This window comes from Centroberyx affinis, unplaced genomic scaffold (assembly GCF_046629955.1).
Source record: "Centroberyx affinis isolate AG114_WGS23_722 - 3 ecotype Tasmania unplaced genomic scaffold, CSIRO-AGI_Caff_v1 ptg002944l_1, whole genome shotgun sequence".
Taxonomy (NCBI): domain Eukaryota; kingdom Metazoa; phylum Chordata; class Actinopteri; order Beryciformes; family Berycidae; genus Centroberyx; species Centroberyx affinis.
Genome location: NW_027281061.1, coordinates 34,577 through 57,659, shown reverse-complemented (window position 1 = coordinate 57,659; position 23,083 = coordinate 34,577). Strand labels below are relative to the sequence as shown.

General features: G+C 40.2%; 1 protein-coding gene across 3 annotated transcripts; it reads right to left on the bottom strand.

The window, feature by feature from the left end:
• Positions 1-5,975: 5,975 nt before the first annotated feature.
• LOC139658656 (transmembrane protein 120A-A-like) lies at positions 5,976-21,916 on the bottom strand. 3 transcript variants are annotated; one of them, XM_071536803.1, is made up of 12 exons: positions 21,784-21,916; positions 18,861-18,979; positions 17,616-17,747; positions 16,197-16,256; positions 15,983-16,078; positions 15,791-15,880; positions 13,070-13,135; positions 12,471-12,532; positions 11,371-11,466; positions 9,639-9,703; positions 7,802-7,870; positions 5,976-7,305 (listed from the first exon to the last, which is right to left on the bottom strand). In XM_071536803.1, the coding sequence occupies exons 1-12, from the start codon at positions 21,859-21,861 to the stop codon at positions 7,192-7,194; spliced, it is 1,047 nt and encodes a 348-aa protein (XP_071392904.1). In that variant the 5' UTR covers positions 21,862-21,916; the 3' UTR covers positions 5,976-7,191. The 3 variants fall into 3 exon arrangements, with proteins under 3 accessions (XP_071392904.1, XP_071392905.1, XP_071392906.1); XM_071536804.1 differs by having other exon boundaries at positions 11,371-11,463; XM_071536805.1 differs by lacking the exon at positions 21,784-21,916 and adding an exon at positions 21,496-21,516 and having other exon boundaries at positions 11,371-11,463.
• Between the last annotated feature and the right edge of the window lie 1,167 nt (positions 21,917-23,083).

The following is a 23,083-nucleotide window of genomic DNA, read 5'->3' as shown; positions in this document are numbered from 1 at the left end:
ATGTATGTCTTCATGCCTAAAAGGTGGCAAACTATTCTGCAAATAACACAATCCTTTCACTACTTATCACTGCACAAGTCTTTATACACTTACACCACTTCAACCCTAGGAACTACAACTATGCTCTGCAAGAAGTTATTCCCTGCATTTATAGTACCTTGATGGTACATGGAGAACCACTAAACTACAGCACCTCCCCATCATTCAACATCATGCAGCACCAGATGGATAATATGACCAAGTTCAAGGAAGAGGAGACACACAAGACTCTTCAAATTAAGAAAAGTGTGATCATGTTTGTTTGGTGTGTTTGTTCTATAGTAAGAAGAAGAAAAGAGGGATACACTGAATGGAATCTCTGCAGTCTGCTTATGCAGACATACAGCAAGCCTTTTCTAGTGTTTGTGGATGGCTATGACAATTCAGTGCTTCCACCTTGTGGTGATTGTGCAGTAGAGCAGCTGATTCAACCACTAATCAAATAATATTAAGACAAAGGATTTGCTTGGTGACTGTCTGACTTGTCAAGTCATACCTATAGGCTAGTTCAGTGGTTCTCAACGTGGGGTCCTTGAGGGGGTTCCAGGGGGTCCCCAGCAAATTGATGAATTGTTAAACTTCAGCATTATTTCATTTACAAGAAGTGAACACCATTAGAGAATGCAGCAGAATGACTGTTTTGATCATAGTTTCACTGTTATCTCTCTACCTACAATACAGATAGTCATGGGATTCTGGACAAAATCATATCTAACAATAAAAATATTGATTTGGGTCAGATTTGGGTCCGAGAGACAAAATCTCATCAAATGGGGGTCTAATGTGGACTACATTAGGGGTCCTTGATATGAAAAAGGTTGAGAATCACTGGGCTAGTTGACTGACAGTCCAATTAAGTAGGCATATTATATAAGTAGAATAATAAATACAGTTAAGCGTAGCCTATATGCCTGTCCACCACTGCACTTTTTCAATGTCCGATCTGTTTCTAGTTGTGTCTCTAAAGAGGATCACCTGATTTAGTGACAATCCATTGCCCCTCATCTTGGACCTCAAAGCCCTCCGGTGACGACTGTACATGTCGGTGGCAAGGTAGGCATTCACAGTTTTGAGAACAAGAGCCAATTCCCTCTGAAGAACAGAGCTTGAAACAAAGAATGGAAGAAATGTTGCCCTCTGTAAGATCAAGAATTTTGACGAAAGATTTGATGCATGACCTTTCATGCTCTCTGCGGCGCTCTGTCCGTCTCCACTATGCATTAGCAGTAATATCCTGAAGATAATCCCAGGTGTTACAGGTGTAACACCTTTCAATGGGACTCAGAATTGGATGGACAGAAAAAAACAATCTTGAAAGAATCTTGAAAATAAAACCCCAAAAGCCACAGCTGCTTACGAGAGTTGCGGGTGTGTGCTAGCTTCTTTAAAAAGATGGTCTGCCCCCTAAAAGTGTATACTGTATATCAGAAATGTCTTCAAATAGCTCAATCAGTCTGGGATAATGGATCAAGTGGGGCAGTTTTGGAGTGATGGTTCCAGGGAAGAAATATGTGGAGTCCAAGAATCAGGACAGATTGCAATGTGTGGTAGAGAAGGATGCTTGTTTTGATGGTAGAGGCAAGAATAATACCACCCAAGGTATGGAACTAACCGAACCCAATTGTACTTTCTGTTTGTGATGTAGGGGCTAATAATGAAGTACAATCAATGAAAAACTAATTTTCCTTGGCGGAACCTGGCCAATGTCCGTGTTTGGAAGGACTCCCAGAATTGCTTTATGGGACTCTTGTTTAGACTCAACATCATATCAATATTATTTATGGAGATAACTCTCTCCTCAGGCAAACCCCTAAATATATTGGTGACAATAAGGTGTACAACGGTCTGAGAAGGGGTGGAAAAAAGATTGGCATTATCAAAAAAGCTCCAGGCATAAGGGACTCTAAAGTCTTTAACGATATATTGTTATTGCGCCTCTGTATTATGTGCTGTAGCCTATTTTCAAACATTTGTTCTTCTGCAAAATCATTCAACAATTTTCCAGTAGACTCAACCTGGAAAGTGTCTAGTGATTCATTCAGATAACAGTTCGTCAAATGTTATAAGTGCAATGTCCTTTTTCAGGCCAACCACAAGACTTTTGAAATTATAGTTGCATAATTGCCGATCATTGGCTTCCTCTTTCTGGCTTACGCTCTCTGTGTAATCAAACATTGTCAACATCCTCATGTGGAAATTCCTCAGCAGGATATTGAAGCAATGATTTTGAGGATACCTGTAAATGTGAACCGTTAACACACCATGGCAGACCGTGGTATCACTGAGTCAGATTTGGGCAGATTAGAATAGGAAATGCAACAATAAATGAACGGACTGGTGTTGATCACTCTCACGGAGAAGAGTCAAATGATTGTGTACCATAAAATTAACTATGTTACAAAAAAAATGCATTTATAGCAAGCTTCAATGGAGAACAAGGGTAGATGTTACCGCAAAAAGTATCATCAGGGGCGCCCTGGTAGCTCACCAAGTAGAGCGTGTACCATAAGGCTCCATCTTTCCCGCAGCGACCCAGGTTTGAATCCGGCCGACAGTCATTTGCTGCATGTCCTCCCCTCTCTCTCCCCCATACCTTCCTGTCTCTCTCTCACATTGTTTCTATCAATAAAGCATAAAATAAATCTTAAAAAAAAAAAAAGGTATCATCAGATTTGCTTCAGCAGATACAGTATGTCTGGTGGTGAAAAGATTGTAATTTTATGATCATTTCTGACCATTATGTTTAAAACAGGAGTGCACTCACTTGCTGCTGGTTACTATATAATGCTAACATGAGGCTAATAACTTTTATAGTAAGCTGACTTAGCTAGATGGCACGAAGGGTGTCAAGAAAAGGCAAACGCTATATCCGCTTTCTCTGGGTAAATATAATTCACCTATGAATGCCAGTAAACTATAGCTACAAACTGGTTCACTGGCTATCGAAATAATATTTGCATTAGGGATAAAGGCCACTGCAAATGAACTTGTTCAGCAAGCACACCTTCAGCAAGCCTGAACAAGTGCCTCTGGTAGAGGGATGCAACACTATTCTTCTATAAAATTTGATTAGGCTATTTGGTGTTGTGATGACAGTGGTGGAAAACACTGTTTCGGGCACCACTCCAGAATCTCCCTAAGCGCTCAAATTGGTTGAGAGCTGGTGACTGGGGTGACCACGGTATATGATTTCCAACATTGTCATGCTCATCAAACCATTCAGTGACCACCGGTGGCCAATGGGTGGGGGTGTTGTCTTGCCTGGGTCCAGACCTTTGAATCCGCCCACTCCACCAGTTGACTGATTCTGGTCTGGCATCGTGACATGAAACAGCGGTTTCTCAGTTGAAAAATGATCGGTCCAATGAGCGCCGGGGGGGACTAACGATTAGCCAATCAGCGCCATAAGTGGGACTAACGCTGTTGTCAAGCTGTTGTCAAGCGTTGTCAAGCTGTGTGCCGGAACCAAGGAGGAGTAATAACAACAATGGCGACCGCTATAGACAAGATAGACGCTGCTATCGAGGCTGTTCTAAATCAATTAAAAGTACCAATTACTTTGAAATCCGAAATACTCTGTTTTTACTTCGCTCCGTGTTGTCAAAGATACTCTTTCTGAACCGTCTCTGGTGTTGTCATGGCTACGCATCGGTGTCGACTTAAAATGACGTTAGATTCAGGCGGATACATTGGTCTCTAGTGATTGGTTAGGGAAAATCGAATCCCCCTCCCCCACGGAAATCAGTTAGAGTGGAGGCAATGTCAGACTGAAGATGGAAATGGCGTGTAACGAGTTGACAATTCTGTCTGATATCAGGCAAGGTGTTGTCATCTTTAAGGATTCCACTCCCATCCATCCATTCATTTTCTCACCACTTATCCAGGTCAGGGTTGCAGTGGCAATAGGGCGAGCAGAGCAGCTCAGATGTCCTTTTCCCCGTCAACTTTCTCTTCTGGGGGATCCCCAAGCACCCCCAGGCCAGCTGGGAGGTGTAATCCCTCCAGTGTGTCCTGCGGGTCTACCCCGAGCCCAGAACACCACTAAAGGGTGTCCGCGGGCCACCCTTACCAGGTGCCCGAAACTACCTTAACTGGCTCCTCTCAAAGTGGACGAGCAGTGGCTGGACACGGAGGTGCTCTTGAATCTTCACCCTATCACACAGAGTGAGGCCAGCCACCCTGCAGAAGATTCTCATCTTGGCCGCTTGTATACATGATCTCATTCTTTCCATTCCCATCATAATAGAAACGCTTCACCATGGGCTTAATGACACCACTGACCATGATTCTGTACTAACTGGGATTCAGCCTGCCCTCTCAGAGGTCCACCATAAGGGTTATACATTAGGGTGTATTGAGGGGGCTTGAGGGGCTTAAGGCTCATTTATGCTCCCTTTACATACGAAAATAAATATGTCCGTTTCAAACAATGTAACCATCACTGCCCACATACTTCCATGCGTCCTTTACGTTGGCACGGATGTTAAGCAATACATCCACTAGAGGGCAGTAGAGAGTCAAAAGTTTCTGTCCAGCGTCGCCCAAACATGTCTTCGTCGTGTCTCGCTGGTCTCGCTTGAATTATTGGCTACACTGCCCCCACGATTTCTGGTGGTACTGCTCCATTTCGTCCGTATCCGTAAGCTTTCAGAAAACGTGCACAAATACGGACGAAATGAACGCAGAGTACGGACAGAAGGCTCCGTCCGTATCCGTATCCGTATTTAACGTTAAGCATAATTGAGCCTTTAGGCAATCTATCCTGACCATAGTATCCATCACTGTGAAGATGTTGACAAACTGCTTGCTCATACCCTAGATTGACATGCAAGTCAACTGATTCAGTTGTTTGCCTGATGTTCCTTGCATCTTAAACCAATGCATGTACATCATGGTCCAGCAGTGTGCACCTCCATCCACAGTAGATTATGTGTTTCCCTCAGACGTCCATATCAACATCACCTTAGCCACCTAGCTGCTCTTCATGAAAGAGGAGAGATGATCAGCAAGTTGAGGAGTCTTTATCACTGAATTTCCTGCCAAATGAGCCTCAACAATCAGCCCTCTCTCTGAGTCACCGAGATCTCTTCTTCCAGCAATGGAAGCCAAAAGGCAACTCCGAACTGAATGGCTGCCCATCATTTTTATACATGACCCTAATTATGATGGGATATTAATTACTTAAAGCTGCACTAGGCAAGATTTTTATGTAAAAATCCACCCATCTTATCAGGTTGAATCATAAGTTTGGGCCGCAACACAGAGGAGCATCCTTTCCTCACCAATTGAGATGGCGTAGATTCACTCCATTTCCCCACGTTCATTTCAGGTGTCGCATATATTGTCACCAGTGGGAAATCTTCTCGACGCACAGGAAGTGACGAATCAATACTTAAATGTAACACAAAACTTACGCTCTGTCCAGTGAAAGCTGGACTGACCAATAATGGAAGAAATGTAGGTCCAAGGAGTGTGCAGTTTAGTGAGGTTACATGATTTCCGGGTAATGAAGTACTTCAAACTTACAATAACTTTCAGTTATCTCCCACTGCCACTTGGGGCTACAAAACATTAAGTTGCCCGGTGCAACTTTAATTATCTTATGGACCATACCTCTGTGGAAGCACCCACTTTCAATACTTTGTATCCCTCAGTTTCTCACGTATTTCCTATTATTTGGCACTTACCTGTAAATTTACATTCAAACGCTTGAAATGCACAATATGTCAGAAAACCACCAGTGCTAGGCATCCAGGTAGCTTAATATAATACAGTGCAGAAAAAACAGGTAAGGATAAAATAATACCAAAGACTCATTATAGGAACAACTAAGTATTAGCAGACCTTATATGCTATGTAAAGGTTATGGAGCCCACATTCACAGAAATGCTTGGAATTAAACAGTTAACTGTTACACCTGCAATAAGGTAGTATGCTTTTATTGTTTAAAAAAACAAGTACCATGGAGCAAATATAGCTATACAGTATCTTTGACCAAAGCAATTCACCGACTGCAAAAGAGTAACAAATACCCATGACCATAACAGAAAAAAATCTCATACTGGATAGCAATCAGATTGCACTCAATTAATTAAGATTTGGGCAGCAGGGTGGTTTACTGGTTAGAGACTGACCTTCAACTGGGGTGAATTCAGTTCAAGCCCCCACCCTGCTGACGTGTCCTTAAAGGAATAGTTCACCCAAAAATAGATAGGTCTTTTGAACTCACAATGCAATTGTTTGGCTTCAGGACATTTGGATTGTGCTGCACAAGCTCTTTGGAGTAGTTTTATGGTAATTTTCTGTCCTTTTTGGAACTCTAAAGATCCATCTCCCGTTCACTTAAGGCGTTTTGGAGAAGGCTGACATGGAGCTGCACTATCTGGACAAAGATCACAGGTGTTTCAACTGACAGGAGGATGAGTAAAGAACGACAAATTTTTCATGAAAATTCATGTTCATTCATTTTGTCAGTTGAAACACCTGCGATCTTTGTCCACATTACACACAGCGAGTTGCTAGTGAACTGGATAGCTGATCCTGACCTCTGACCTCTTTGTGAACAGGGCAAATCAGGGATCAATAAAGTATCAACAAAGGATGAATAACAGATAACTATCATGAAGCAACGGATAAATACTTGGTGACTGCAAAATTACATTTTACCATCACCTGTAACAATGGCTTAACTACTAATAATTGTACAAAAAGTAACATATAGGGCTTTGGTGGAGTGTTTTATATTTGCTTTCTGTAAGGCCCAAGTATATGTAAAGTAGCACACAAACCGTAAACCCGTAGCTGTATTTTATACAGCTGTATAATTCTGATCATCTCTGTGAATCTTATTTAAACAACCTTACAGTATTACCAAATAAGACCTGGTTACCTGGTTGCTGTTATGATGGGTCAGTGTGATTATCCCTTCCCTATCAGACATGTTGCTATGACCATCCTTTAGGAGCAAAAAATATCAAACTTTCAAATCAAAAGGACATGTAAAATAATGGCGGTCACAGAAATGTAAATGGTCCACAGGGACAACATTCATAAAATCAACAAATAGCTCTAAAAAGAACATGTGAGTGCAACGGTGACTTTGCACATATTCCATCCCATAAATGGGTGGATTTTTGTTAACAGTGTCATGTCTCATAAGCTCTTGGACTTGTCCTGGTTGTTCATGTACTTCTGGTAAACCACTCCCAGTGTGGTGAAGAAGTTCCCCATGAAGAGCACCAGGTAGGAGCAGCCACACATCACAACCTGCGCCATGGCACAAAAAAAGGAGATTTGGTTGACATGAGCAACATATGCCACCACCACAGTATTTGGACAGATATCTTTTTTGACTAACAGCATGTTAAGTATAGAAACCTTTAGCCTGGTGCCACCATAGACTTCGTCTTTTTCATGGCTCTTGAAAGATGACACCAATGAATTACTACTGTCTGATAAGCTTACTGTTTCAACAGCAGATAACACAAGGGCAAACATTCGTACAGCAAATGAAGTCTTCACCATATCCCGAAAAATATTTATGCATTAGAGTGAAAATATTGACATAATGCAACATAATAGCATCTATCTGCCTGGACTATATGCTGTATAGACCAAAAATTAGAATGTCTGTGTATTCCTGGACATTTTGTAACATGAGTCAAATTAAAATAGGTGACAAAAATATGAGGGAATAACTTCACACTTCACTAGTTTATTATAAGATTGTGGTATTAACAGTGATGCTCTGAAGTGCTCTAACCTGCCACTCTTTACATTCTGGGAGCTGGGCCATTCTGAAGAGTGTTAGACCGTTGTAGAGCTGCCAGAACTGTAAAACAGAGAATAGGCAGTCACAAATGGGTCAAACACAAGTACAACGCTTATAACACTCAATAATAACCTTCCATCTACTTTTCTGGTCACAAATATATACAGTGAAGTACAGCGATCTGATGATCAAGTTTGTAATGTATGTTTTATACAAAATTAAAAATGCTGTACGGAGCACCTTTTAATTAAACATCAATATATAATTGTCAAGTTAATTACTGGAAACAAAAGGCACCTAACCCTAACCCTCTGGGTTTTTGCCATAAAGCAATCACCCTTTGTACCGTAAAGCAATACAGCAGATTTCCCACCAAATCCAAACCGGTGGCACACAATGTAAAATGTAGTGTAGGTGCCAGTAGAGGCTGCCAATCTTCCCAACAACGGTCTTGTTTGTTTATGGTAATTATACTAATATCTCAAAATTAAAGTGATAATGACTTATTGATGTTAAAGTGCTACACATAGCATGCAACAACATGACAATATTGCGCAAAGATCCTTAACAAAACTTGGAAATTGAGAGATACTGGGTATGATCAAAAGTTGTAATTAGTACTATATCTACTATGTCTAGCCCCTCAGTGGGATTACTGGGCATAAACCATGTAAGGCAATGCACACCATTACATGTGTGTTTACATTGGCTACGTTTACATGTGCACAATAATGCGACTATTGCCAATACTACAATTAAGGCAATAGTCTGAGCCGTTCACATGATTGCATAAACTGACAAATCCCCATAACTTCCCAACAAGCACATCAATTTTTTACTGTGAGATTTAGTCTTTGTCATTTTCTCACAGAAAGAGACTGGAATGACAAGCATATTGACATGCATATCAATATTCATGAAGGGCGTTTCATTAACTATTTATGGCTAATTGTGGGAGTAAACACACACTCCTGTTTCTCATCTATCTACCACTACCCAAAATTCTTGGTTTGACACATGTAAACGTTAGCATAACTGAGTTAGTATAGCCCAGGTAAGATGATGCTCCTATTATGAGAAACCTGTTTAAGATACCTGGCTTCCTCCCATATTAAACTGGTTACTGTGACATAGAAACATCTTACTGCTTTCACTTTTGGTTTTCACTGTCTGTGCAAACTCAGCAGCATTATGGGTAAATTTTTTATATCAACAGTAATCATGGTGACAACAGTATTTACTATTCCTATTGGGATCTACTACTATTGGTAAGCTACTATTGCAATTTGCTCAGTCAAAGAGTAGGGCATTTGTGCAATATTTAACATTATGGCTTTTATTGGGTGGAACGTGCAATATTTTGATGTAGGGCATCTGTGCAATATTTTGGTGTGTATGTTCTGGTGTATATGGATCTGTGTGTGTTACTGAATGTTAATGTTGAATGTTGAATGTTAACTGTAAAGTGTTAACTGTTAAACTTTGATTGTACATGTATACGGATATATTGTGTGTATATGGAGAGGCTGTGTGCTGCTCCATCACCTCTGTTCTCTCGAATGCCCAAGACAAATTTCTCCTAAGGGAGACAATAAAGGCTAATTTAATCTAATCTAATCTAATCAAAGAGGGAGGGGGGTATTCTGTTAACTGGTTTATTCGTGGCAACAGTGAGACTCAGTCACAGGGAATCAAAGGTTCATCTAAACAGATTAACCTGAACAAGACCTTACCCAGAGTATGGACAATAGTAGGGTTACTGTAATGTAAACATAGCCACTGTTAGTAGGAAAGGTCTAGGTAAGCACTACTGAGAGAGAACACTCACATGGCCAAAGAACAGGAAAGGGAGGAGGAAGGTCAAACCTCTCCACATCCAGGACTGGAAACCCTCTGAACAAAAGGAAAGGAAGGAGAGGAGAAAAACTGAGCTGAATTTACCTGAATGTATCATGCTTTTTACAGGTATTTCTTGCTGCATCATCAGGAGCTACAGTACATAAAATGAGTGTAATACATAGATAGACATAACAGACAATGTAATATATACAGTAGATCAGTGGTTCTCAACGTGGGGTCCGGGGACCACCAGGGGTCCTTGAGTGGGTTCCAGGGGGTCCCCAGCAAAGTGATCTATTCTTAAACTTCAGCATTATTTCATTTACAAGAAGTTAACACAGTTAGAGAATGTAGAAGAATGACTGTTTTGATCATAGTTTCACTGTTATCTCTCTACCTACAATACAGATAGTCATGGAATTCTGGACAAAATCATATCTAACAATAAAAATATACTCCGCTAATGTGGACTAAACTAGGGGTCCTTGATATGAAAATGGTTGAGAATCACTGCAGTAGATAAATGGACATAAGATACACACATGGTCACAATGACTTCCAAACTTATACGTGCCTTTCATTGAAAACCCTATGCAAAATCAAGTTTGCTTGATTGACTAACATGCCCGTTCCCATAGTCATGTCCCAATATTTGCCCTGTAGCACAATAGGCAGAGCATGGCACCAACATTGCCAAGATTAGGCAATAGATTCCCACTGGGGGCAGTACATGCTAAAAATGGTACTCATGGTACTGTACGTCTGTATGGGCTAGAGAAATAAAACCCTTACTGTTTTGTGTCAGGGAATGACAGTATGCCATAACATCTGCCATTAGGTGAACACTTTTATCCAATACTTCTAGCTATACAAATAAAATGGTTACAATCATTTTTTTTTAGATGATTATTATTAGGCTATTATAACTACTACTACTCAACAGCTAGACTTCACCTTCACCGTGACTTTACCTTTCAGAACAAATTATGACGTACTGGGAAGGAAGACGAAAACAAAAAAACACAGACAAACTGCATTAGCAAAGAGGAATAGTGGTGTCAAGTGGAAGCTCACGGACGGACACGTAACTACAGACTCAAAAATTAACCACAGAATTGACACCTCATTTATGGCAAGGCTGTCAATCAGAAACCGCTAGTATCCAAGGCCCGAAACATAAAAAAGTTATAACCTGGTGTAAGGAGCACAAAACCTGGAGCCCTGAGTAATGGAAAAACGTTATCTGGTCTGATGACTCTTTCAGCCCTTTTCCTCCAATCAGACAGGCCTTCAACCCAAAATGTCTGCTGACAAACTGGTTGAGACACTGCTCCATCATGATGTTTCCATATTCCAAGATGATAACGCCTCCGTACGCACTGCTGGTTTCACCAACAGCAGGATGAGGTCAAATCAGCAGATCTAAACATCACTGAAGTAGATTTCCACCTCCTTCATCCCTCAAAGAACTGGAGGCTTTCCTTCTTGAAGAAAGGCCCAACATCCACTACACACAGTCCAGGATGCAGGATGACAACAGGACAAGGACTGAAGCTGTTCTGAAGGCAAGAGGTGGCCCTACTTTGGCCTTACTAGCTACTTGATATTCATACATTGTTAGGTCTTTGTCCACCCCCTGTGTTTCCTGAGCACCATCATGTGTGTAAATGGTGTATATTTGTGTAATAGCAATGAAATAAAACCAAACAAATAGCACTCACCCACTGTCAAGTCCATAGTGTGTCTTTCTCCCAATGCTCTGAGCCGGTATAGACAGCCACTCTGGTAGTAGTACTGGAGAAACTGAACAAAGCCTACTTTGCAAAAACAGAAAGCAGTGTATTAAAGGCTTTAGTATTGCCCTTTTTTGTTTTATTTTTTATTTTTTACACAAGATATCAGTCAGACATTGTATGTTATATGCTGCTGCAAAACATGTTTTATTCATATGGAAGACTAAAGCGCATTTTATAGTCTAACGTAATGTAAACGTTATGTAAAGCATGAACTTAAACAATGTGGCAGCGCTTACATCGAAGTTTTTATACTCTTGCGTTGATGTACTGGTAGCATGTAGGGCTGGGCGATATGGACAAAATCAAATATCACAATATTTTTGACCAAATACCTCGATATCGATATTGTAGGGATGACTATTGGTGCTTTCACAAAATATTTACACAGTGAGATTTTTGATAAATAATCATCAGTAATGTGGATATAATGACTAAGTGGGTAAAGGCAAATAATAGAACAGCTAGAACAGTCTGGTAAGTTCAGAAAATGACATCACTTTACTGTAATGCAGCCTTTAAAACCAGGAAAAGACACTTATGCCATATCACGATATTACAATATCCAAAATCTAAGACGATATCTAGTCTCATATCACGATATCGATATAATATCGATATATTGCCCAGCCCTAGTAGCATGTTATTGAAATCAGGTACACGGGTGGCAGTGTTTTAACAAAAATCATATCGCACCAAAATGAAACATAGAAGAGAGGAAGAGGAAGCAGACGCGACGACAATCACCGGTAAAAACAAACATGGCAGTGCAATTGGAGGAATGGGATGTGTTGGAGCAGCTGGAGCTTGAAGTGTTGGATGCCGTCATGATCGCCCCTATCAACCAATCAGAGAGCGCGACTCCCCGTAGACTCGACGTGAAGTTGAGATTCTCGGGCATGTACGTGACACCAAAGCGGAGACCCTTTTCAACCCCAAACACACGTCAATTCACGTGCAGAGATGCTATTTTCATGAGTAAATATAAAATGCGCTTAAGTCTCCAGGGCTGACATCAAGTCTCTTACTTTGGTATAGACAGTATGTTAGGAACTGGCTCCTAAACATCTGGTAGAGAGCACCTTCAGGCCTGTGAACAAAGTGGACATTTGGTTAGCTCCTGTGTACGATCTATATTTCGATCAATCTCGGAACCCATCGTCTATCGGTCTGATGACGATTAGACTCTGGGGGTGACGGCCAATATTTCGGGGTTTCCGGTGTAGCCAGCGGACATCCGGGCCAAGACTTCCTCTTCTGTGCGCCGGTCATTGTTTACAGTCCGATTAGCAACTTGAGACGCGAAAATGGAATTGGAGTTGAGAGACGACGTCTCATATGCAGATATCTGTTTATAGAGATTAGCCGAAATGTCGTCTGGACCAAAAACACCTACAAAAAGTATCGATGTGTGTGTATTGTGTGGAGAAACGTTCGACTCTCGCGTCTCAAGTTGCTAATTGGACTGTAATAATGGAATAATAATGGAAATCAATAAGGTATAATGGCTTTTACCTGGATTCACCTTATCACTGTGCTTCATGAAAAGCGTAAGTGTCAAGAATATTTTGTACATTCAGTGTAAGTGTATGTCTTCCTAAACAGAAAAGTGGATAAAATCACTCACCAAGTTAGCATGACCCCAGACAGGAAAGTCGACACATAGTGGTGGAACACCCACCAACCCTTGATCCTGAAACAACATGGAGGACAGTCATTGAGGGATATGTAGTGCTGCTGGACAAAATGGCAAGGGGCAAGATTATGAGTTGAGGATGCTTGGTGTAGATGCAAGGTAGGTCTGTGTGACATTAAACAACTAGAAATAACCGCGGTTGTATGCCTCCGCCAATAAAGTTTTATCATTGCAAGGACAGTCTTTATTTATTGAACATATATAATTAATGTGATTATTAGGTCAACTTAAAGGATTTTGGTGTCTGTAAAAGTAAGTGACAGCACTTCCACCGTTTTCGTAGAATGACCCAAGATCGTTTTCTCAGCTACAGTGGTAAGCAAAACATTATGATGTCACAGTGAAGTTGACCTTGAACTTTTGGATATAAAATGTCATCACTTCATCATTTTATCCTATTAGACATTTGTGTGAAATTTTGTCATAATTAGCGTATGAATTCTTGAGTTATGGCCAAAAACATCTTTTGCGAGGTCACAGTGACCTTGACCTTTGACCGCCAAATTCTAATCAGTTCATCCTTGAGTCCAAGTGGACGTTTGTGCCAAATTTGAAGAAATTCCCTAGAGGCGTTCCTGAGATATCGCGTTCACGAGAATGGGACGGACGTACGTTCGGACGGACAACCTGAAAACATAATAATAAAATATTAAAATAATAAAAAAGTCCCTGAAAGCCATGGGGAATGGTGATATTCAGTGTATCACACGCATATGTATTTCCAGACATGTACACTCTTAGAAAAAAAGGTTCCAAAAGCGATCTCTGCAGACGGGTATGGCTCTACCAATAAATATTTCCTGGTTTTTTTCACACTTGAAAGACCCTTTTTGGAAGGAAGGGACTCTTCAATAGACTTTTGTAGGGAAAAGGATTCCAACTAGATCTTCTTGCACTCAAAATCTATTTTTGAATGAGAGGGTTCTTTGGTCATTCAAGTTGAGAAGGGTGCTACACAGAACCCTTCTAATCTAAATAAGCTTTTTTTTTTGTTAAAGGAGAGAGGGTAGGCCGCTCTCAGTATATTATCTTTATCTGTATATTGTATTTTATCTGTTTTTTGATGCTGACCTCTGTTTCAATGATCAAGTTAAGAAGGTTGTTCAGTCTTGTTTGAAGTAATGTGATGTGGTTTAACGGGCACACCACAGAAGTTGAATGGATAGAACAGTCATTCCCATGTGCACTGTTGGGTTAGCTCCCATATAAACTGACTTAAGGCAAGTCGCTGAGGTGAGAGGTTTTACAGCAAGAACCAAAGCAGCTTCTCCATCGCCTTGCTGCCATGGATTGCTAACATGCTAATGTTGACTAGAAGAGCTACAGAGAGAAGTATAGCCTTTAATAAAGCTGAGTTAGCCTTAACAGCAGCTTTCAGTTGAGTTTTGACAGTTTGCTAACAGACACATCTGCACAGTTCTCAAGCAAGTGTGACAGACTTTACGGCCTTAATACCCAGACTTGTTCTATTATTTGGTGGTTCTCAGTGTGGGGACCGGGGACCACCAGGGGGTCCATAAGGGGGTTCCAGGGGGTCAAACTTCAACATTATTTCATTTACAAGAAGTTAACACATTTAGGGAATGTAGAAGAATGACTGTTTTGGTCATATATTCTCTGTTATCTCTCTACCTACAATACAGATAGTCATGGAATTCTGGAGAAAATCATACCTAACAATAAAAATATTCTCAGATTTGGGTCCACTAGAAAAAATATAATCAAATAGGGGTCCGTGGCTCTAATGTGGACTAAATTAGGGGTCCTTGATATGAAAAAGCTTGAGAATCACCACAATCACCATTTTATGCTGCACTAGCCAAATTACCATGGCAAACCATTGGTCTGTTTTTGTTTTTGTTTGTTTTGTGTTTTGTGTTGTATATTGTTGTTTTTTATGGCATTTTAAAATGTATGCATGGTTGTATGTAAGTGTATGGTTGTATTTTGTAAAGAGAGAGAGAGAGAGAGAGAGAGAGAGAGAGAGAGAGAGAGAGAGAGAGAGAGAGAGAGAGAGAGAGAGAGAGAGAGAGCACCCCGTCCACACACACACTTCAAACCAGTCCCAGAATGAGTTGGGGTTTTTTTGTTGTTGTCCTTTTTACATTTGTATATAATTGATGTTACAATTGTAGTAACAGTAGTAATGGTGTAATGTTTTTATTTCACCTGTTATTTTACTTGTTTCACACTGTTCACATTGTTCATATTGTTGTTGTGTAATATGCTTTGGCAATACAAATGTGTACATTTTGTCATGCCAATAAAGCACCATTGAATTGAATTGAATTGAATTGAGAGAGAGAGAGAGAGAGAGAGAAAGAGAGAGAGAGAGAGAGAGACATAATGTCATCATGTGATGTCTTTGCCATCACATGATTGTCTCAACTGACACTTTGAGTGATAGGCATTTCAGTTTCATACTGATGCAAGCTCACACTTGTAAACCACATAACCACTATAAATTCAAAACAGGACTCAGGCTCCAGGCAGACAAAGTACATCAGTGTCATCATATGGAAGCCAGTCTGAGCATGTGCTGCCTGCCCAAACTGGATTTGTCATCAATCTGCTGACTAGCGCTATGTGACCAGGTTATGCATCATGAATAGAAAATAATAAAATAATGGAAACAGTAATGCTGATCCAAACCTCGAGCCATTGCTAATGAGGATACTCTCCCGGATGGTGAGTGTGCAGTAATACCACACCAAGAGGAAGTTGAATAGGGCGTCTAGGGCTCTGACAAACAAAAACAAAAAGGTGCATAAGGAAGTCAACCAAACCCAAAATGCACACAAACAATGAAAACAATTAAAATCCTTTCATGGTGGGAATTTTTACCTGTAGCTGAACAAAAAGCGACATGTGAAGGAGAACACGAAGAGGATGACGGTGAGGACTAACTTAAATTTCTCATATTCATCTTTGTAGGCAAATCTGTTGGAGAGGAAACAGGATGAATGATGTTATAGTGATGCTGACATAATCTACTGGTAATGGTATTTCAGGGTTCTTACAATATCATTTAACTGCACTAAAAGGCAAAGTGGCGTACTTGGATTGCTTGTTGAGGAGTGTTACGTTGACGTTTCCTAAAACAAGAGTGAGGTATAACCTGAACAGGAAAGGGAAAAAGAGCAAGTCATTGTAGAAGTCATTTCTTCATCATTTAGTTCAAATTCACATTCTAAAATGTGAATTTAACTAAAAACAAAATGCGGTGCACTTGCTGCATAATTCATTCATAAACCTTCTGGAACACATTAGCTGGGGAGCGTATCTATGTTCCCAGGGTTCTAAGTTCCCAAGGTCCTATGTTCCCAGGGTCCTATGTTCCCAAGGTCCTATGTTCCCAGGGTCCTATGTTCCCAAGGTCCTATGTTCCCAGGGTCCTATGTTCCCAAGGTCCTATGTTCCCAAGGTCCTATGTTACCAGGGTCCTAAGTTCCCAAGGTCTTATGTTCCCAGGGTCCTATGTTCCCAGGGTCCTAAGTTCCCAAGGTCCTATGTTCCCAGGGTCCTATGTTCCCAGGGTCCTATGTTCCCAGGGTCCTATGCTCCCAAGGTCCTATGTTCCCAGGGTCCTAAGTTCCCAGGGCCTAATTTCCCAAGGTCCTATGTTCCCAGGGTCCTAAGTTCCCAAGGTCCTATGTTCCCAAGGTCCTATGTTCCCAGGGTCCTAAGTTCCCAAGCTCCTAAGTTCCCAAGCTCCTATGTTCCCAGGGTCCTAATTTCCCAAGTTCCTATGTTCCCAGGGTCCTATGTTCCCAGGGTCCTAATTTCCAAAGGTCCTATGTTCCCAGGGTCCTAAGTTCCCAAGGTCCTATGTTCCCAGGGTTCTATGTTCCCCAGTTCAATATTCTATTAACACACATTAACCCTCCTATTGCGTTCGGGTCAAATTTGACCCATTTCAAGTTAAAATATTATCCAGTTTTTTTTTTATTGGAACAAGGCTTCAAAACAGCTATATAAAAACAACAAAACCAATGGTTATAATTTTATTTTATTTTGAAGGTCTCTAAAAAAAATTGTTACATCTGTGGTGTTCCGGGTCAAATCTGACCCGGCAGAGAATATTAAAGAGTCTGGGTGGTTCTGTGGATAAAATTTTACTCAAACTTGACTCAAACTCTTGGGGGAACATCTTTTTCAGGTTCTACATATGTGCTCTCCCAGGGTCCTATGTTCCCCAGCTCTATATAGCACATAATGGGAACCTGAAAAAGATGTTCCCCCAAGAGTTTGAGTGGGGAACATAGGACCCTTTGTCATGTTCCCATTATGTGCCATATAAATCTGGGGAACATAGGACCCTGGGAACATAGGAATGACTCCCATTACTGTACCAGCATCAACTACAAAGCAGAACAGTTTGAAATTGTCAATGTTAGAAAAAACCACTGCGGGTTTAGTTATTGAACTCCATTTTGCGATCTAAAGACACACGATGAAGCATATTAAATCATCAAACCCGTTCTTCTTTGGCAGGAAAGCTTCCATCTCAAAGAAAACATTTGGTCTGTCCTTGATTGAGTCCTGGATTTCATCGATGGCATTCATTTCCTCTGGACTTAATTTTTCTGTCCTGTTTCTTTCTTTGCATCTAAACATGGAAACGCATGATATTACATGATAGGCTATAACACAGCAATAGCCTTGTATACAACCAGGTAAACACACCTACAGCACATTTTATGCAGATGATATGCGTTGTTACCAAAATATAGACGATTAAAGCTGAAATGTACGACTTTTTCCACATTAAAAATAAAATAAATAGGATATTTTATACATTATCAGTGTGGTAATGACTTGGTGGTAAAGTGCTTTTTCAATGATGTTGGGGACATTTTGGGCCGTATATCATTTTCTATAGGTGTGTTGAATGGCCATGGGCAATGGTGAGCTTATAGCAACAACAACAATGAGGAAAGCAGTAAGAAAAGAAACAACAGTGAAGCTAAATGTTCAAAAACATGGTGAACATCAGCATTTTTCAAAGAAATACATTATGAAAATACACTGTGGATAGTAGGCTTGGGGGATATCAAAAATGTTATATTGCGATGCTGTTCCGCCAAAATATTGCGATATAGGTGATCTGACATTTTTTTTTTTTTCGTTTTTTACATTTTTGTTTATTTACCCTAAATTACATACATTTTTTAGGCAATTTATAATAATAATTTGCGATAAATATTGCGGTATTCAATATTATCGAATACCCAAGCCTGTAGAAGTAGATGATCATATTTGCGTCATATCAGCACAGAAGCACATATACTGTATATTCAACATATATATATGTATGTATGTATATAGCCTATATCCACCTAGCGATGTCTTTACTGTTGTTGTTGTTGTAAAACAGTCATTTTATCTGCTTTTGAATTATCACTTGCCTTTTGCCAATTAGGTCTGTTATTGAACTCTCACAAAAATAAATAAGAATAGATGTTTAGGTTTATTTATTTATAGTTCATTTATCTATGTTACTGTTCAAACAGAGAGAGAGAGGGAGGGAGAGAGAGAGAGAGAGAGAGAGAGAGAAACAAATAAACAATGTAAAGTTAATCACCGAAGTGGAAAAGTGTAGTGAGCCGTCAGCATTGTTTGTACAAAGACAACATTAAGACTGTGAGGTGCCTAGTCCTCAGGGAGGCTATAGCTTTAACATGTAGTACACTGGCAGCATGTTGGCTCAGTCGATACCTACTCTTCCAGTGAAACAGTGAGTTCTTTCAGTTTCTTCCTCTGGCGCGCAATAGCACCGGAGCAGCTATTTTGCAGTTTGGTGACCTCCTCAAGTTTCTGTTTATATAGACGATGGGTCTCCTGGAGGTAAAAAAAAAATACAACAGAGAAACGTGTTAAAATATAACTATTCACTCTCAATGACAACCTTCTTCACATTTTAATGGAGTGTATGGAGTAGATACAAATGAAATTTGAGATTATCTACTCTGCCAGTCAGTTAGGGAGGTAATCCAACATGTTATATATGGACTGTTTTTTTATTTCTTCCAATTCTCAAAATTTAGGTTACTTTCTTATGTCAATATCAATTTGGTAGGGTGTGAGCAGTTGACAAGAGTGGAAATGACTAATTATATCTACTCCCATTGCTGTAATTGAGTAGCTTTTTGTGTACTTGTACTTTTTTGAGTAGGCTATTTTTTAAAGTCAGTAATTTTACTTTTACTTAAAGGCACAGTATGTAATTTCTGCTGCTAGGAGTCTCTCAATCAAAACAATAACAAAAGACATAGTTTGATGACGTCGTGAAGTAGCGTGGGATCATGGGAGTTTTTTTACGGGGACAGCTTCGGCGACACGAAACGGGAATGAATAATCGTGATCCATCACGAGTGAGTGATAAAAACAATAGGATGAACAAAACAATAGAGTGGCTAGCTAGCTAGTTGGCCGACTTCCTTCCTCACTCTCTGACGTATCATCTGGTGTTTCCCGTGTTTCCCTGGAAGTTAGGGGGTAAAGGGGATATGACGCCACTGACAGGCGACCAAATGAAACGCACCTTTACCTTGAATAAAATTACGGATATCTCTGGGTTTGAACGTTGTTGGAAACATTTGGGATAGCCTAATGTAAGTACACAACTCAAAAAAATATATAACATAGTTTCTAGTCGTTTTTAGATATTTTAATGCAGAAATGTTACTTATTATACCTTTAAAGCTGCACTAAGCGATTTTCCGACCACTAGAGGGTGACAGAAATCACAACACATCTGTAAATAAAGCACAGCAAAGCTGCTGGACTACGGAGGCCACTAAGGACAAACCATACATAAATGCTAATAGCTAAGCTAAATGTATCTACAGAGAAGTGCCGCCGGTTACCAGACTCGCTTTGCCAGAACTTTCTCCCGCTGAAGGTCACATGTCCCACAATGACAAGTGAAGAGGCAGGTAGCAAGTTTACTAGTTTATCAACTTTACTCGCTTGCTTCATCGATTCCACCATTGCGAGAATTTTTTTTCAGGGATGGGAACGCTGCTTTTAAACAGCGAGGGAGGAGAGAAGCTAGTTTTAAAAAAATGAAAAGCTACTGAATGGACCAGGAGGAGCTCTGACAACAAGCTTTAGAAAAGAGATAAAACAACTAACACAGCTGGCCCCTAAACCCTAACCCTAACCCGCTCTGTATTGGTTTATATCATTATGTCTAAAGGAAAACTCGACATAGCACACGTTAGTTTCAGGATTGGTTATAGGGTCTGAAATTGCTTAGTGCAGGTTTAAGTACATTATTGCTTCAGTATTGTACTTATCACATCCATTATTTTAATTCTTTGTGATATCAGTATCTGATCTAAGTAGGCTATCTATTCTTGGCTCACCTGCCAAGGGCTAGTAAACAAAAACAATTTCCACCAGCCAAAATAATAAACACAAAAATAACAAATTTTTCATCCAAACATGTCATCCTACCCGTTTTCAATTCTCCTTCATGTATAAAATCAGGTACTGTGCGTTAATTTAAAACTTGCGCATTCGCATTTGTAATTCATCATGAAGTGCAACCAAGGAGGTTTTATTATATTATAAAGTGCAACAGCATTTAAAATTGCAAGAGAGCATTTTGATGATTTGATTGGCTCATGGTCAGACAGAATGTATGGTGCCCAGCAGGGACAAAGTTTGAGAAGAAAGAAAGGAGAATGAAGGTGTACGGAAGAGGATTAGGGCCACATGTGAAAAATGTATTTGAGTTCTGAGTTTAAAGTCAGAATTCTGAGATTAAAGTCAGGACAAGGAGTGTGACAAAAATCAGAACTCTGACTTTATTCTCAGGATTCTGACTTTAAAGTCAGAACTCAAATACATTTTTCACATGTGGCCCTAATCCTCTTCCGTAGAGGTGAGACTGGGAGACTTGGGATCACTTCTGTGCTTCAGCGTCAAAAGACCTCAATTGATGACTTCAGGTCAACAGTTGCCAACTTTTAAGAAATTGAAATGTGAAGGTTTACATTTTTAATCAATACGCAGTTAACTGAGCTCCAAAAGTATGTGGAGTAGCACACTATTTGATGTTTTCCACATTTCCAGCTTCAGTTTTAGGATATTTTCAGCCATTTCCAGGGGTGTAGCAGAGGGTAAACCCATCTTTTTTTAGTTGTTGAATAGAGTTTACCACCTTTGTGATATAACATCATGAACCCTACTGACATAACAGCATTGTATACATCATATATAAGCTGAGTAAACCTGTAAAGTGAAAGGGTATGGTATTTTAAGGGGAAAAGATACATAATAAATGAATGCTGGTTTACATTTTTGGTTGTCTTGTGATGGTCATCAACTGGAGGTCATAGTTTAACCACCTTTTTTATTTGCCACGACATTACTAAGTATGGAGTAACATGGTTGGGGTGAAAAAGAAGAAGTAGCTAAACATGGGTGCGGGTTATAACTCCAGCTCCTGCTAGTGAGACAGAGAGACAGAGAACCAAACCTCTGTCTCGCCTATTGCCTTCCATTGAGGTCTATACTATGGCTGGCACGGTACCACTCTTATCTCCTGAGGGCGGATCCTGGACCACTGTTCCCCTTCCGCCCTCCCACTCCGGCTGTTAGCTCCCCCGGGGCAAACACACACACTCAGCCCTTACCTGAACCTGTTGGTAGTCCTTCTCCAAATCCCCCCATTCCTGTAAACATTCGGCCACGCCAGTCGGACTGAACAACATTTTTAAAAAAAAAATTCTACTCTGACGAAAAGAAAAGTCTAGCTCCGCTGTGCAACAGTTGTACTGGCTTTTACGTCCTTTCAGCTGTCAGTGTCAAGGCAGCTAGAATTAAAAAAGTACGACTTCCGGTTATAACCTTCAAAATAAAATCTTTATTGACGAACACAAGTTTCGAAATTTGTTTTTTTTTAACAATGCAAAGTACAAAAGTGAAAATAATTAATGCCTATATCAAATTTAAACAACTTGGAAACGTGTCCACTATCTTATAAAAGTCTGTTTTCAGAATCGGGGGGTCCCATCTCAGTGGCTCAATAATAGGAGCCAGAGTGCCTGCGTTCAAGCTTGATGTGAGAGTTTATTTTTTATATTTTGGCAATCATACGCGTATCTCGCATAGATCTATATAGTTATCAGTAGAACAGCTGCAGTTTAACTCGTATTTATTGTTAGTGGTGTGATACGATTTTGTTTCTCTGTACACCCTAAAGTAGTCTTTCTTTCCAGGAGTTACAATTTTGATGCTTTTATTTGGGAGGCCACATCACTTGACTTCCGGTTTTATTCTAGCGATTTGTAGCTAGTTTGACGCAGCTTTGTCAACTGTGCGTCGCGCGACGTGCTACTTTCCAACTGGTTTGACCAATCAAATATCCCGTTGGTGTTCTTGGAGTTTTCAGTGCCTCGTCTTAGCCAATCAGCGCCTTCGAACAGCTGCTTGCGGGCCGAACCTGTATTTTTAGAGCCTGGTATTATGTAACTCTGTGGGGAACTGTCACTGTCACTAGCGCTAATGCTAATGGCGCTAGTAGGCTATGTTGCTTAGAGGGGCTTCTCAAACGTTTTCGTTCCATGGACCCACAAATAGACCCACATTAGTCCCACAGACAAAGGTTTGATAAGATTTAGTCTCAGTGACATACAGGAAGATTTTAGTTGTTAAGGGTTAGTTTAGTATTGAATTGTAGAACTGTCTCGCTGTAGGTGGGGAGATGACACTGGTGAGAGTGACAATTTAGAGGACTAGGCTATATGCTATAATCATATTGGAGCTTAATCCTGCTGACTCGCCAGTTAATATATTTTTCTTTGGATTTCTAAGAATAACTAGAAGGGCACTCGGAGAGCGCAGACTAGGGCTGGGCGATATGGTTGAAATCAATTTCATGATAATCATAAGGATTTTTCTCGATATCAATATATATCACGATATGGTTCATGT